The 18,268-nt window shown below is 35.8% G+C and overlaps 1 protein-coding gene across 1 annotated transcript in view; it reads left to right on the top strand.

Moving 5' to 3' along the window:
- The window catches only part of pdlim5a (PDZ and LIM domain 5a), a 61,393-nt gene that overhangs the window by 6,596 nt on the left and 36,529 nt on the right, over nucleotides 1-18,268 (top strand). The window contains exons 3-4 of the mRNA XM_084114559.1: nucleotides 6,524-6,675; nucleotides 17,259-17,295. Of these exons, the coding sequence (XP_083970685.1) occupies nucleotides 6,524-6,675; nucleotides 17,259-17,295 (189 nt within the window). The remainder of the gene's footprint in view (nucleotides 1-6,523; nucleotides 6,676-17,258; nucleotides 17,296-18,268) is intronic.

Raw genomic sequence — 18,268 nt, 5'->3', positions numbered from 1 at the left:
GGTTTGGAGCTGACGATACTTGCTGGTTAGTGTCAGTTCACGGGATCACAGATGGGTGTGTGTTCTGTGTCAATGTCAGTTTCTCTCTTTTTCTTTCTTTCTGTACTTCTGTACCGTCTGACACTAACATTGTGCCATGGTACCACCAGTTTTCTGTACTGTGCTTGTCTTTATTTCTCTTGAATGAAATGTGATTGGTGTAATTCACTCTGCATCTCTCTTTTCCTGTTTGTTTCGTTATTTTTATTTTTCCATGTGGTGTGTAGGTGTGTTTTGGCAGCAGGTTTGTTCTGTATTATAGAAACAGTATAGTCACACTATCACTTTATTAATACACTAGTCAAGTTCGTAGAAACACACAACACACAGTAAAGAACATGTATCTGTTGGATCCGTTTAAATAGCCCATATGGGAAAACATTAAAGTTTAATGAAGATGTCTTTGTTTTCTTTGAAACCTGATATAATGTCAGACATCATTTCACTGAGTTGTTGTTGAAAAGTACAAGCTGTACCGCTTCTCCTGATCAAGTTAGCAGATTGTGCTTCCAGTCTCACCAATAAATCTGCTTGAAACCTCCTGTAAGATTCCACATGTGAACGCGAGACGGGCAGGAAACAAACTCAACCATTCATTCAGACATTTATGATATTTGATTACGCATCGCTTTGGAGTGCATGATTCTGATCGGTCATTCTGTGATCATAACGCTCGCTAAGATTTTGAAATGCTTTTGTCTCTTCTGCTCACAAAGGCTGAATTTATTTAATCAAAAATACAGTAAAAAAAACAAAACAGTATTATTGTAAAATATTATTACAATTTACTGTTTTCTATGTGAATATGTTGTAAAATGTATTTTATTCCTGTGATCAAAGCTGAATTTTCAGCATCATTACTCCAGTCTTCAGTGTCACATGATCCTTCAGAAGTTATTATAATATGCTGATTTGATACTCAAGAAACATTTCTTATTATTATCAATGTTGAAAACAGTTGTGCTGCTTCATATTTTTGTGGAACAGCAATGATAATATTTATTTAAAATAGAAAGCATTTATTTAAATTATACGTGTCTTGACTCTCACTTTTGATCAGTTTAATGCATCATTACTGAATAAAAGTGGTTATTCTTTGGAAATAAAAAAATATAATTATTATATTTAGATATTTAGATTTTTTTTAAGATATATTTTAACAAGAATTTACATTAAAATATGAATAAGTGATTTGGTGTTTATTTTGTTCTTTAAAAAAAATCACAGAAAAAGTTCCCTTAATTGAATAATTTCTGGCACTAACATTTTTAAATCGTTTTTTAGTGCCAGAATCAATTCTTAATGACCCAGAACCGAATGAAATGCCTCTCTGTCTGACTTTTCAAACACATGACTGAATTATTTGCGTAGATCTGTTCGGTATATCGTGATGAAGCACATGGTATCTGTCTCTGGCACTTCATCTGAATATTACTGCACACATTTTCTCAACAATGACGTTTCTTGACAGTTTTGCCCGGTCTCTATATACAGACCGCGTTCTGCTCAGAGTATTGATTGCGACAGCACTCGCGCCGTTCCTCAGAGACACACACACACAAGGCGTTTTATGAGTATTCACAGCTAGTTTATGTGTGTTTAGATTGAAGTTAATGAACGCACCCAGTTTAACTGCATGGGGCAGTGTGTCTCTGAGGGACGTTTATGAAGTTGAATAGACCTTCTGTTCACTGTTCACCTAGCAGCCGTGCAACACCTTCAGAAACAGTAAAACCACTGATGCTGAAGTGGCGGACCATCTGGATGCGGGATGATGTCACGGTTACGCTGCATAAAATCACCACCTGTTATTTTTCAGGTTTATATGTGCAATTGTGTGATTGGGAAATTGAACAGATTCATAAAGAAAACATGAATGACACTATGGGCCCTATTTTAACGATCTGAAACGCAAGTATCAAACTTTGTGGGCGGATCTCGGGCGCTGTTGCTATTATACCGGCTGGATAAATGACTCTGGATAAATCTAAATTGGGTTGGTCTGAAGTAGCTTCATTATTCAGGTGTGGTTTGGGCGTAACGTGAAATAAACCAATCAGAGCGTCATCTCACATTCCCTTTAAAAGCAGGCGCACTTGTTCAATGGCGGATTGCTATTATAACAGCGGATTTGCCAGGCGCACGCCAGGAGCGGTTCACAGCCGAGGAGACGACGTTCTCATCAGGGCCGTAAAAGACAGAGAAGTGACATTGTATGGGGATGGAGAAACCCAAATTAGCTTCGGTTAAACAGGCGTATAATCATTTGGGTAAATGTGTAAGTTAGATTTATGCCTATTTTTTTTCACATCTTCATGGACACCACAATGATTTCCCTCGTGTGTTAATATTTTTCCTTGTAATAATGTATGATTTGCAAAAATGGGAACTGCTGCTTCTGTGTAGATGAGAGAATCAAAGTGTATGCGTGTTGTGCACACGCTACATTATGGCCAAGCATGCGCCCTTAAAATAGCATTTGAATAACATGCGCACGCCACTGACTTTAGACTAGGTTTTTCCTGGTCAGTGGTGGAATTGTTTTCTAAACCTGCAAAATAGCATCAGGGAACGTTTGCGCCGGAACACGCCTCCTCTTTTCGCTGAACCGCCCCCGGGAGCGCAAGTTCATTCCCTAATTTTACCGACGTGCGTCTGTGGAGGGAAAAGTCCGCTGTGCGTCGGGTGCAAAATAGGAATGATACATGCGTCGGTGTACAAAGTCAATTGTGCTGGGTGCAAGATAGGGCCCTATATGTGTTTCTTTTATAATACTTTTATGTCCTTTTGGGTGCTTAGCATCCTGATACTTGCATGCTTTATTTGATTTAAAGTTTTGAACTAAACATCTCCTTTGTGGTCCATGCGTATGAATGATTCCTATAAAGAATCATTCAATTTTCTATGCTGTTACATATACAGATCTGTGCTTTCAATGAAAGTTTGAATCCACTTCCATAGCAGAAAACATTTGGCTCTGGTGCAACACTGAAACCAGCAGCCCTTTAATTACTGGTCTGACGACTTGACTTTCTAAACCACCGTCACACCAAGTCGTAAACAAGTCGTGAAAATATTTAACACCAGAGTTAGGCTGAGCTAAAACATAAGACACGCACCAAAATGTGTGTTTGCTTACAGGCTTGTCTGAGTAACCTGTTGTTCCAAACCTCTATGACTTACTTTTTCCACTGAGAACATGCAATGGAAACATACAGTGACCAAGGTCTGGAAATGGTCAAAAAGGGCCTCCATGCGACCTGTGTGAAATATTCCAAGCGTAATGAGGCCTGTGTATGACAGCGCTGTGTGAATTTCAGTGGCTATTAGCTGAAAGAGAGAAAGATTATCCGACTGCTCATAAAACATTTACTAGGTTTAAGAGATATAATCAGTTTAGATGGAAAGCATCTCAAACTGACTAGCTGAACACTTTACTGTATCTTTACCCATTAATAGACACAGTACTTTCTTGAAAATAAATTCCAGCACAGCGCTACAACAACCATAATGAAATGAGCCTTCACAATAGATAATGCTTTACAGTGAACTCTGTTAGAGAGCTATATGTGTCAATTTATCTGTTCAATTAAACACCTTACTCTACTGTTGAGTAATAAAAACGCCATCTTCGTGTTGTTTTTACAACATTACAAATCCCTCAGTTCTTGCCATCTCTGAAAAGCCAAGCCAATGTTGATTCTTGTTTTATTACGAGCTCTGTCGCGCTCTCTTTTTTCCAGCGGACTCTCCTCTGTTCGGCGTTTGTTTAAAACGGGGGATTCACCTGAGGTTGGAGATTTAGCGGCTCCATGTAAAAACCTAAAAGACTTTTGTTCAATTTCCCACAAAGACCATCCCGACAGGTCTAAAATATTAACAATAAAAACAGGCTTGCCATAGTGAATCAGGGTACGACAAAAGGATTGATGATGCATTGACTCATTATTTAAATTTTGTTCATTTTGAGCAAATATTTTTTACATAGTTTTTGAATACATATAAATTAATACTTTTATTCAGCAAGGATGCATTAAATTGATCAAAAATGACTGCAAACACTGTTTCACCGTATTACTGTTCTTACTGTGTTTTTGATCAAATGAATGCAGCCTGGGTGAGCGAGACTAAAATACAAACTTTTGAATGGTAATGTGTGTGATATGTTGACCGGAGATCAGTCCTGTAAAGTCATTGTCGTTCATTTCAAGTCCATTTTTTTATTTATTACAAATTCATTCAAACAACAATTTCATCTACAATCAATTATCATTGTTTTGAGGAAGCAGACGCTTTTGTTGTGACATATTGTGACATATTTTGATAACTGTTATTTCTGCAACTGTCCTGAAATTCTGCAAGCGAGTGGTAATCAATTTTCATTCATTATTTTCTCTTTAAAGCTGCAGTTAGACTTGAAACTTCTTTTCTGCCCTACAGACGAGCCGGAAACCATGAAAGGCCTGGAGAATAATGCAAACCAACCTAAGCCCATTACTAAACATAGATACATTTGTACACACATACACACACACACACACACACACACTCACTACTTGTTCTTCATCAGACCTCATATTGCTCCCATTTCCTTTCCTTTGAAATTTCTTCCTTACACTTCTTGATTTCAGATGTGTTTATTGTGTGTGTGTTGATGTAAGTGTCCGCTGTTGTACTCGAGGGCACAGCGTACATCTGTTCTGTGACTGATCTAAATCAAAGACTTAAACACCACATGTTCTCAAGTGCATTAATGAGAAAACCCAAGAAGCTTTTACAATCGCACACGATGGCTAAAAAACAACACTAAAAACACGTGTTTGCGAGTTAATTATTTGTTTCCACCTCCAAACTGGCTTTTGCTTTACTTATCCGAGATTGTGGTTTTCGTGGATAACGGCATCCATGTTGTCTTTAGCCGTTTTTTGGGTGCTGTTGTGCTGTAATTGCTCTCAGATGCTCCTTGTGTTTTATTTCTGTTTACTCTCCAGTGGAAACAGAAGTTATGACAGGAATCAAAGAACGTGGCGGGCTTTTTTTTTTTTTTTTTTGTGCTATTGCGGCCTCAAACCAGCGATGCTGCATATTCATAACACATGTTTTCGACCAGGTTCTTGTCTTTTCGCCACATAAATGTTTTTCTCGGGTGCATTTTAACAATGTGCACTAGAAAGAGCGCCGCTTTCATGCAGGATTGTGGCAAAACAATGATGGATAAATGTAGTCTCAAAGTGTCTCGTATAAAAGGCAGCTGAGCACGAAAGCATATGTCTGCCATCTGCAGGGTTTATGTTTATATAAAATTATCTTATTAAAGAGGTGGTCATGTGATGAATGAAGACCACTTGAGTGGATTGAGATTGAAAGCGGACTGCGGTCTACAGTCGCACGAGTTTGCAACCCTGCTGTAATGTCACGCTTGACTCGCACATCAGGCTGGGATTTCAGAGTTATCTTTTCTTTAATTCTGTTTGAATTGGCCCGACCGCACCGGCCTCAGGTTCGCAGGGCGTCCGTTGTGATTTACGCATTCACCACTTAAACTGGATTTGTTGCACTAAACATGAACTTTTGTCCCGTTTCAGAGCTGAGTTGTTTACTGTTGAAAGCTCAGCTGTCTTTGAAGTAAATCTCTTCATGACTTCTTTTACTGTCTGATACTCTCTTTGTTTCCTAAAGCTTTCACAGTGAAACTTTACCCAAGTTCAAAAGTGCAGCTTATGTCTGTTTCAGTCACTTTTATTTGAATTCTGATTTGTACATGCACTGCTGTTCAAAAGTTTGGTGTAAGATTTTAAAAGAATTTAATATTTTTATTCAGCAAGGATGCATTTAATAGATCAAAAGTGACATTAAAGACATGTATAATGTCTGTTTCATTCATTTTAGATGAATGCTGTTCTTTTGAACAGTCTATTCATCAAAGATTCCTGAAAAATGCATCACCGTTTCCTCAGAAATATTATGAACTGTTTCTAACATTGATGTTAAGAAATGTTTCTTGAGCATCAAATCATCATATTAGAATGATTTCTGAAGGATCATGTGACACTGAAGACTGGAGTAATGATGCTGAAAATTCAGCTTTGCATCACAGGAATAAATTACATTTTAAAATATATTAAAATAAAAAAATAGTATTTAAAATAATAATAGCATAATAGCATAAGAGACTTCTTTCAAAAGCTTAAAACAAATCTTAATTTTTTAGACACTTTTGAACTGGTAGTGCATTTGAAAGGGCAACTCCAAATCAATCAATTTATTGAATAATATGACTATGCATAATGCAGATAATGTTAATAAGATGATTTGAAGGTGTTGTGTGTAGTTTTACTTGCAGCACAGAATAACAGTCTGTTTGTCTGAGCATCTCGACTGCGGCAGGAATAACAACCATGTAGTCAGAAGTCTCCATCTTGCACTTGAAAGCTTCTCTATGTGTCACTATGTTGTTTTGACCATTAGCTGTGTGTCTTTTCAGCTGACGGATGGAGGAAAGGCTGCTAAAGCGGGAGTCGCTGTGCGAGATCTGGTCCTGTCCATTGATGGCATCAGCACTGAAGGCATGAACCACCTTGAGGCTCAGAATAAGATTAAAGCCAGCACAGACAAGCTCATCCTCTCTTTACAGAAGTAAGAATATGCATGCACTGCTTTGGTAATTGGCTAAATAAATAAATAAATATTATGCTAAAAATGACATGCATTTTGAACACAAAGATATAGGAAATAGTACTTGTTTAAAAGAATAAAAATTTGTATAGAAGTCTATGTTCTGAATAATATACAAGGATACACTCTCTCTTATTCTGCAGTACGTATATTGGCACAGGTACAAATTATATGTATGCACAGAATACACACACAAACTACTACCTTTGCCAAAATGTGCAGTATACTGTATAACAATGCATGGAATAATGTATCCCACAATGCAATGTGCTTGCCTTGAACTTCCATTATGACTACAGAGAAGTAAAATTAACTGTTAATTTTCCTAAATTTCTTTCTTGATTCATTTATTAATTTATTTTTGATTGATTTAATTAATTTTTATTTATTGTGTATTTTTATATATTTATTCATTTTTCCCTCAATGTGAAAACTGAATTCCACTCACTGAATTTAAAATTAGATCATGTGACAACAATAGAGTATTCTACTTTTTGAAAGCTTTATTTATTTAGTTAGTTATTTTTGATTAATTAGTTTTTATTTATTATATATTTTATGTATTTATAATAAAATAACATATCTTGTGACAATAGAGCATTCTACTGTTTGGAATGTTTATTTTGGAATAATGCCTTCTGTTCCACTTTCTTTTTTTTTTAATATACTTTTTTTTTTAATTACCTGTCAAACATGACAAAAACGACCATAAATATGGTCCCTATAATATTCCAAGACATTTGATAGCTTTGTGTGAGGAACAAAATAAAATTTGAAATGCCACTGAAAATCTTACCTTCACACAAATTTAAAGAAAAAGAAAGAAGTAAAAAATTAAACCATATATATATATATATATATACAATACTTTGGTTTTGTTTTACATGTATTCGTCATGACTTGATAAATAAGTGAAGGCTAAGCCCTAATGAAAGATAAAACATTCAGACTTGCATCATAACAGTGTATTTGAGCCGTGTCGGGTTGGAAGCGTGTGCTAACTCATCTCTCAGACCCAATGTTGTTACGTTGCAGAATCGCAAACACTCACAATCTATCGTAAATGCAGAGAACTAGTGGAGCACAGTTGTCCAAACTTTTGAATGGTATGTGTTTTGGGACCAGAATAAGTGTGTGTTTTGTTTGCATGTGTGTGAGCCAGCTTCCTGTTTCCCTGTTTTGTCCACTAATGGAAAATGTTGTCTCACTGTCAAGCCATGGGAAACACACACGCACATGCGGACACAGAACAGCCAGACTCAGTGTGCCCAGTGGTGACAGAAAAACGCTCATGGATTGGTCTAGTGGAAGTGAAAACAGAGAGAGAGAGAGACTGGCAGTGATGGACAGATAAATGAGCTGTGTCAAATGAATATGGGAGAAAAAAAGGCCAGATATAGGCCTAAATGTAAGATTTGAATTGCTTATAATATTTCCATTCATTTGGATTACACAGTTTTAACATAAACCAACTAAAAAAATTAATGTGATACATATTTGGCAGTCATACTTAATTTAACCGGAGAAACGAATAAGATTTCCATAATAGTACTAATAAACTGAATGTGTTTTAAAAGCACAATAACCAGGTTTAGATATGTATCATCATTTCAGTCTCATACATTTTAACTGACTGAATATTATTATTATTATTTATTTATTTATTTAAATAAATGATTTTTTCCCCCACAAGGAACAGAATTATGCTGATTCTAAGCAATTTGAATAAATGGATTTTAAAAATATGATTATTTAAAGAGATCATATTATACCCTTTTACGAAGTCTTGATATGAAGTCCCTCCTTCTGAAAAGTGTGCTCTGATTGGTCAGCTGGACCAGTGTGTTGTGATTGGTCAACCGCTTTGAGCATATTTGGGAAATGTCCCGCCCTTCACCATAAACGCAAACACTACTAACACAATTCAGTCAGGCCCCGCCCCTTTATTTTGCATATGCCTAGGGTGGGAATTATTTAAATGAGGAATATTGTTACATGTTTATTCCTGGAAGAAAACTCAAGACTACAACGGAGGTGTTTCAGGGAGTTCAGAAACAGTGACACTGATATAGAGACTAACTGCCGCTGGAAGGACTTTGAAGACCTTTTTAATGTTCAAACATGTAAAACAGCATAATTCGTCGTCTTTACGTAAAAGAAAATAGATGCAAATAATTCATAACAAACTATGCTATGCTTTTTTTTAGTGCAGAAAATCTTACCCGTTTCATTTATGTATGACGCCGGCGCGATAGGCTCGTTTTTTTCCATATGAGTGCAAAAAAATAATAAAAAAAATATATTAATTTTTATCTTATATGCTTGTGTTATACATCAATCGATCCTGTTTAGTGTGTATTTTTTTTGTGTATGCTCATAATAAAAACAAAGTGTTGTGCTTTTCGCCAAATAAAGAAAAATAAACATGATGCGAGTTCTGCCTACTCTCCGTCAGTGAAGTCAATTCTGAAACGCGTCCGAAAATGAACTGTAACTCAGCGAATACTCAGTCAAACAGGCATACAGACACACAGGCATGAAGCTTGAATTCTCTTCTTTTAAATGAAGTAATTTTTATAAAAAACTAATATTCACAGTTTATATAATATGTATGTAAAGTGAGAGATGTCAGTCGTTCTCATCTCAGCTAATTAAGTTTTAATGTGACTCCGCCTACGGAGACCGCGCTATTCAAACGCAAATGTGAGGCGATCCATACAAACCTTTGAAACGCCCACATCCGCTGGATAAGGCCGGTGAAACACTGGATGCGTGGCGTAAGCGTCTCAGCTGCGTGGCGTGTCCGTTTTTATTTCGGCTCCCATGTTAACAGTTTAGAGTTTGTACACTGCCTGTGTGAGACGCGCGTCTCAGGCGCGGCACGAGCCGCGCGGAAAACGCGTGCATTCTAGAAATAGAACCAACACCTATTTTTCACGCGACACGCAAGCGTCTTGGAAGCGTTTCCATGCAAAATTAAATAGGAAAATCTGTTTATTTGTCATTTTGACACGAATACATATTAATAAATGTCCTTTTGATGTTTAAAAGTGTCTAGGTTTTGACATAAATGCAAATATAAATGTAATTTACAAAATATGATCGATTTTCAAATACTGCTGTATTGAATGAACAGCTTTTAGCAAACTCTATTGCTATACTGAGATGAGGAATATATACTGTATGTGTTTTGTCAAAAATAAAGTCATCAACTAACTAATGAATGCTTTACTTTGAAATACGTATGATAAAATGTATACTTTAGTTTTGAAAGACGTTGACTAGTTTTGAAAAGATTATAAAGTATGTATGTGCATGCATATATATATATATGTGTGTGTATATATGAAGAGTTCAGATGCAAAAGCCTCTAAATGCCATCTGAAATTTTCTTCTAGAATGATCATTTTTATGAAGCTTGTATATTTAAGTTAGCTATAGGTGACACACCTGAATGAATGGCTCATTAAGTATGCAGGGACATTGTCTCACCAGGTGTGAACTACTAAATATGCATGATGCTGTTGGAGCGTTTACGCCCCATCCGCATATTGGCTTTCCAAACTAAAAGTGTTTCACAAAACTAAAATCAATGTATCGTTTTATGTGAATGATTAGGCAGGATGATTTTCATTTTGAAGAAAAAACTCTAGGCGATGACATCCATTAGTCAAAAGTCTTATTGCCACATATTTAGTATGTGTTTTGTGGCCTTATTTCAGAAACTTTAATTTTTAGTTTTTTCGATAACCTTGCATAAACATTATTCTCTCAAAAATGAAAACATGTACATACATGTGGCTCACATATTATGGAAGTCCTGTTTGTGCTATATAGAGTGAATTTACACCTTTGCCATTAATATGTTTATAAGCAACTGAAAAAAGCACAAATGTCAGGGCATGTCAGAACATCTCAAGGACCCCAAAAACACCCCAGACCCCAGAGGGTTAAAACTGTGTAATCCAGATTTTTTTTTTTTTACAATTAAAATAAATTCTTACATGTAGGCCTAAATATGTAAGACAATTGACTTCATCTCACCCATATTCAAATACAGTGTTGTTTAGATAGCAATGGTAAAGTAATCACATTCTCTTATTTTTACTGGGGCTTAGTATTAATAGAACTATACCAGCATCAGCACCATCTGAAACCAGCAGTGTGTGTGTGTGTGTGTGTGTGTGTGTGTGTGTGTGTGTGTGTGTGTGTGTGTGCATACTTATTGAAGTGTGATATGCAGACCTTCATGGTTTATCTGCTGTACACACATCTCTATGCAAGTATGTGAAAGCAAACACTTCTATCATGAGCTTGATTTCATGCATTGTGACTTTCTGAAATGTGTCAATGCAATAATGTTGCAATCTCAGTCTTCTTCTAGTCGGTTTTTGCTTTCAGGTCAACCGTTTTCATTTGAGAAGGACCTTGCCGAGCAATTTGGATCTTATAAACATGTTTATAGCAGCTACCAACGACATTGCCCACTTGACTAATTGCAGTACATTTACATTTCTGCAATTAACAGGCACTTTTATCCACTACAAAAGAGCCAACAATATTCATAATATACAATGCCAGGTTTATTAGTTTACACAAGAACTTTGTGTACTTGCATTGAGTATGTTTCTGGAAGTACCAAACCTCATTAATCAAGGGGGCGATAGAGTTTCCATCAAATGTCCAGATCAGGTCGCTGCTATGAAGTTGTTGGCATAATGTCTCTTCAGACTGTTTCTCTGTCATGACAGTATAGTCGAGCTAAAAGAGGAAACTGACTGTAGAAGAAGACTTTCATTAGAAGCCTTCATGAGAAGCCCCTTGCAACAACACTGAAAATTCAAGAAACACTTTTGTTGTACTCTAAACATTCGAGAATACAGTCATGCACAAAATCTAGCCAACATAGATTGAAGTGTTTGCATTGGTCTAATGCAGCCGTTCAACAACAGTTGTGTATTCTGACCGTATATTCTTTTTGAAGCACCATAAATTGCAAATATTTAAAATGTTTTACATGAAGTATTTTCAGTTTTCTGCACAGCGGTGATGCACTTTAGTCTGGGTTACCAGGTTATGTTGCAGTTTAGGGTTTAGTTTTACCTCTTATTATTCGTAATTACAGCAGACTGCAGGTAATGAGTGATTTTATTCATTAAATTGCTTTTGTGTAAATCGGAAACTGCAGAGGATTAAACATTTTTGAGCAAGACACTCAAAACCCAGACATTTGTACGGTTTTGTGTGTGTGTGTGTGTGTCTGTGAGCCTTGTTTTTAGTGCTAATGGAGGATGCTTGAGTTTTATTGGAGAGTTATGTGGAGATGCCAAACTCGGCTTTAGCTGCAGTTATTGGGTAGAGATTTTGAGTTTTACAGGCTTTCTGTTGATTCTCATATATGACAGTAGATTACACAGAGAGAACGAGAGGCTCCATGTTAATTAAAAGCACATGCAGTGAATTATTTTATTGATTTCTTTTGGTCTGTGTTCGCTGTGAGAAGGCCAGTGTCACTGCTATACTTCATCTCACTTACCATCAGATCAACTCACACAGATGCTCATATCATGTCCATTTATATTAATGTTGATTTATTTTATTTTATTTTATTTTATTTTATTTTATTTTATTCATTCATTCATTCAACACGAAGTCCATTTATTTATTCATATTTATTTATTCACCATAAAGTCCATTTTATTTGGATTATCCCCTGAAGACCATTGTTAATTTCCTGCATTATTTATTTATTTTCCCCTTTAGTCCATTTACAGTTTTCATTTCTTAAGATTTCTTACACCAAAACAGTTTTAGATGACAGTTTCCACCTTCTTTCTGACCCATAGAATTAAACATCTAAATTGTTTAAACTTAATTTGTATCTTAATATAAAGATTATTAGAGCCCCATTGCTGATATATTCTTATAAGCTTAAACTGTTATCTTGTTTTAATGATGCTTTCACTTATTGTGTATAAATATGAAATACATTTAGCATGATATGCATATGAGCTCAGGTGTAATGTGTGCACTATAATATTAGATACAGTATAGGAGGAGAGATGGGCCTCTAGTAAAAAAAAAAAAATGGGTCTACTCATTGTGGTTTTATTTATTATAGACCATGCATAATATATAATGCTATTGTTGGTTTGATATTTTTGAAACGTAATATTTACAACCAGTTTTTGCTGGACTTGTAACCAAGATGGCCAACAAGTGGACTGACTTTTCCTCGCTGACGTGTGTTGTTTAGAGGATGTTTATGTTGGCCGTTCTGAGACGCTGCAGGCTTCTGTTTCAACATTAATGAACTAAAATGAGTTTATATACACTGAAATAACAAAGAAGGCACTTTGGGGAAAAATAATTGTCTTGTTTTTTGCCTCAACAGCTTGAATCATGTAAACTAAGCTAAACAACAAATCTTGTCAGCTTCATGAAAACCTATAATTCTTCATTCCCTTATTTGCGTGTGTTCTTGATTCTGTGCGTGTGTTGTTTATGCATCTGTCTGTTTTTGTGTTTTGGTCCAGGTTTGACGTTTTGTTAGGCCACGTCCACAACAGACAAATGATCCTCATTGGTTCTGAATGCTTAAATACACACATGAGTGCCAGATCCTAATCAGAGCTCGGATTAAACTGACCACACAACTTCTTAGGCACAGAATACGTCAAACATGCTGTCAGATTCAACCATTTTACCGCAGGGTTGAATGCAGGTTACTTGATTACATGGGTTTGTGGGAGGTGTTTTGCTGACTGATTGGAGCTTGCTTTAATTAAACCATTTAAACTCCATCCCAATCCACTTTTGAATAACCTCAGGACCATAACAAACCCTGACATGGCTTCATATCCCGAGAGAGAGAGGAAAAATAGCTAATCTGGTCTGCTAACAGTCTTTATTATATTACTGTCTTTCCTTTTTTAACATCATTTTTGCTCTTAATAACTCATTGGTCTTTTGCACTTATCTCTAAACTCTCTCTGTGAGTGTATTTTGAGCACTTAACTGTCTGAGGACTGAAAAGCGTAAGCTGCAGCTCGTCTCACACACTGTCCTGCACTGAGCACATCCCTGAATGTGTGTGTTGGCGTTCACAGGATATCACAGCTGGATAAAATCCCATTTTCCATTAGCGAGATACAGCAGGATAAAAATCAACATTTGGAAGAGAGTTCAAAGCGTAATTAAATTCCCACCAACATTTTGTAATATTGCATGGTTTTGTACTTTTGAAAAGAATTTAATAATTACCCTCCTTCATGTCCTCTTGCTCTCTTGATTGAAAACTGATATATTAATTTCCGATTTCAACATTGCATCTTAAAGGATTAGATCACCCAGAAATTAATATTCTGTCATTTTTAGCCTGTATGGCTTTCTTCTGTGGAACACAACTGACGATGTTTAGTAGGATATATAATGCCCAAGTTGCTCTTTTCCAAGTGACAAAATGACAAAAAGGTTGGAAAAAAAGTATGCAAAATATTAATTAATATTAACGTTCCTTTAAAGCTGATGTGAGTGATTTCTGCGCTCCTAGTGTCATCACATGGTATTGCAATTTCATACAGGTGTCCCGAACACTCTGCCATTGGTCCATTTTTCAGTACATACGGTTCTTGAGTTGAGCTATATGGAGAAAGTTATATGTTCTTTAGATCAGTGTATTGGTGTATTGGGTTATTTAACCCTGTAAAGCATGTCGTGAAATAATAGCAAAAAAAAAAAAAAAAATCAAATTTTTTGAAATGGAACATTTTATTGAAACTTTAGACTAAATATACATGTTTTTTTGTTGAGTAATATATTTAATACATCAGGCTTTTTATTTTTCTCCCTGTTTAATCTCGTTGTGTAGGAGAATCATTTGAGATAATAGAGATCTGATTTGTGATTTTTTTGTTCCTGTGGGTTGTTTTTAACAAGTCTTTCTCAAGCAGACACATTCACACTGTAGCAGAATGCAAGAGTTTTAGTTATTAAAGGGGACCTATTATGCCCCTTTTCACAAGATGTAAAATAATTCTCTGATGTCCCCAGAGTGTGTATGTGAAGTTTTAGCTCAAAATACCCAACAGAATTTTATTTACAGCACGTTTAAATCATCATTTTTTGGGTCTGTGAAAAACGCACTGTTTTAGTGCTTCTCCTTTAAATGCTAATGAGCTGCTGGTTCACGTCACAGGGGGCGGAGCCTAAGCAGCCGCGATCAGAGCCAGAACAGGGAAGATGATAATAATAAAACAGACAGTCACAGTAATGGTGTTCATTTCGACCATAAAAATGCCTACAGAGTCAGAGAATATATGCTGTATGGAGTTGGAAAAGTATAGTTTAGTTTAATTACGATTATAACCTATTTGGCATTGCTTGTATACACTATTAATGCAAGCCTGCTGTAGGACTCCGTCTGACGATCTGAATTGTCTGAATGATGACACAAAATATACTGATGAGTTTAATAAAGTTTACTGTATGTCACACAAAAGATGAAGCATCAGTTTTTCTTCAGAAAATCGCTGTTAGAGCTGAGTAAACAGTATAAGAAGTGCATAAGTAACTTGCATACATTTCTGTAGAGTTGAGGGAGCATTTTCTTTGAAAACAAAATGAATCCACCTCGTCTTCAGTGGCTGGCAGATTTCAAGAGTAAATAGAGAGAGCTATGTGAATGAATACATCCAGCTACAACACCTTCAACGCTTGGGAGATGCTTCAACTAACGAAATTAGTGTTTTTCTGATTTTATGAACTTCTCAGGACATATTTTTAGAAATGGGTGTTAAGATGTGCACTTGTGTACTTGTATTCCAGCTAACAAAAATATGTTCTAACAGAATGTTTTACTGTATAAATGAACATGTGAGATCATTTATTTAATAACTTCGCTTCATACCACAAATCATTTAGGCTCGGTATCAGGCAGCTCTGAGGGAATTTTTCAAACAAAGAAGTAAAGACTCTGAAGTGCCTGTATCTACTCTGGAAATGATTGCTGTGTCTTAATGAGACATAATTTGATCACTCCCTTTATAATTAACTGGGCTTTCAACACTAGAAGCTCCCGGCTTACATATTTAAGTAACTTCTGGCAGTTAGACCACCTTTCAAATTTTTTTCCAATGTTTATGAAAGAAGTCTCACCATGGTCACAGTAAAAACAGTCAAATTGTCTATTATTATTACAATTTAAAATAATTCTATTTGAATATATTGTAAAATCTAATTTACTCCTGTGATCAAAGCTGAATTTTCAGCATCATTACTCCAGTCTTCAATGTCACATGATCCTTCAGAAATCATTATAATATGATAATTTACTGCTCAACTTTTATTATTATCAATCTTGAAAACAGTTTTACTGCAGTGCTTAATTTCGTAAAAACTGTAAAACTTTTTTTCAGGATTATTTGATGAATAGAAAGTTCAGAAGGACAGCATTTGTTGTATCAGTTGTAACATTATTAATGTCTTCACCGTCACTTTTGATTTTTGAAGTATAAATCTTACTGACCCCAAACTTTTGAATGGTAGTATATCTCATTATGTTCTAAAAAAGGCTATTTTAATATCTGAATTTGCTTATTTAATTCCATATAAGATATTGGCACCTTAAAATAGTCTATTTTATAAATATTTGTACCTTTAAGGACATTAAGAGACTGTCTGTCTTCAAATTTTCTTCAAATTTGACAATGCATTTAAAACAAAGGATTCAGTTAAGTAACATGGATTAAACCAGAGTAGTTTCTCTCTTTCTTTCTCTCTCTGGCGATGTTCTGGCAGTCTTCTGTGTCCTGTGGATCTATATTGAGTGTACTGAGAACAGATTGTTAGCTCATAACTGCAGCAGTGTGACCACTCATGTTCATCTGACCGGATCAACAGTGCTAAACTCGACCCGACCCGCTGGATCTCACTTTAAAGACCTCCGTGGAGCGATGAAGTCACGTGTGCGTGTGTGTGTGTGTTTACATAGAAACAAAGATGCAAAGGGTCCACATATAGGAGCAAATGCTTGCATCTCCTGTTATATAATACACTCTTCAAGATGTGTGTGGTTCTATTTTACGGACAAAATTGTATCTAGAAGCTAAATCTGATGAAACCTCCCTTTGGGAACATCCTTAAAGGTCAAAATGATTCATAAATAAATTAAATAAAAAAAAACTTAAGAGATGTGTGAGATTGTTCTAGAAGGTCTCGAGTTCATATTCTCGGAGATGGTAACTGATACTCAATCGCTCCGCCAGCCTCACACACAGTCACACACAGCAGTATCGCTTGCTGTCAAACCATAGTTTTACTTTAATAACACACCACATCATGCAAGTTTCAAACCAAACCTGACCTGGTTTCTTTTAATTGACGCAAAACTAATTCTGTTCTCCCCTGCAGGCGAAATATAAAAACAGGCCTATGATTTTATTGCAAACCACAGTTAGACGTTCCTTATGTAATGCCACTGCCAGCACTAGATGTGGTCACAGCAGAGTCATTAATGTTTTTGTCCGTTGTTTGTATTCCAACAGAGCTTCCAGTCTTCCAAAACCAGATGTGGCACCAAAGGTATGAGATTTACACACACATAAAGCCAGCGAGAGCGCACAACTGGAGTATTGTGAATGGATTGTTTGTGTGTATGTCATTATACCCCTCTAAGACAGACACACAGCTCTATATATATATGTATGCATGAGTTTTAGTTTTGCATGTTTATAGCAAGAGTGCGTAGTCTTGTATCGGTTGTGTTCAGAATAGAAAACTAGTACACTGCATACTGAACATTTAATAATGCATACTACCTATTTTTTCCCCCAAATATTATATGAAACAGTAATTATATGCAACTTGCAGTGTGCTATACTGGTGTCACATGATGCATGCTTCTCATTACACTGCATGTTTCATTTGGAAAGTTGCTGTCCATTTATAATCTCTGATAGATATGGTTATTTGCATTTATGCATTGCATTTATATGTATGCGTTCGTCAGATGCTTTTATCTAAACTGACATGCATTGCAATCAAGCTGTACATTTGTATCAGTTCATGCATTTCCTGGGAATCGAACCCATGTCATTGGTGTTGTAAGCACTATGCTTTACTGTTTGAACTACAGGAATGCATTATTTGTCATTTTTAATCCAGTTTTATGTTAAAATGCCTTAACTTATTTAGGCATGCTCATCAAAATAATGATTCAAGATGGAGATGTTAAAAATTTTAATGGTTAATGATGCTTATTGTAAATAGTCAAGTCTAATATTTTTCAATATACAGTACACACTGCATACTGCTTTAAGAAATCACATCAGAATGGCATGCTACAGTACCATGCTACTTATGCTACTTTATTTTATTTCTTCATTATAAAGTGTGTATACTATGCACAGTATGCAATTTTTTTTAAAATATGCATTTTTAGTTTTCTTGGCCAAATCACCTCAGTAATCCTTACTGTTGGTTCATGTCAGCAATAAATGTCTGAAAATAAATACATTTCTGGTGCTTTTTCACTGCAATCATGTGACAACAATAT

The sequence above is a fragment of the Abramis brama genome (genome assembly GCF_963993115.1).
Source record: "Abramis brama genome assembly, chromosome: 5".
NCBI classification, from domain to species: domain Eukaryota; kingdom Metazoa; phylum Chordata; class Actinopteri; order Cypriniformes; family Leuciscidae; genus Abramis; species Abramis brama.
This window is presented reverse-complemented; position numbering and strand designations above follow the sequence as displayed.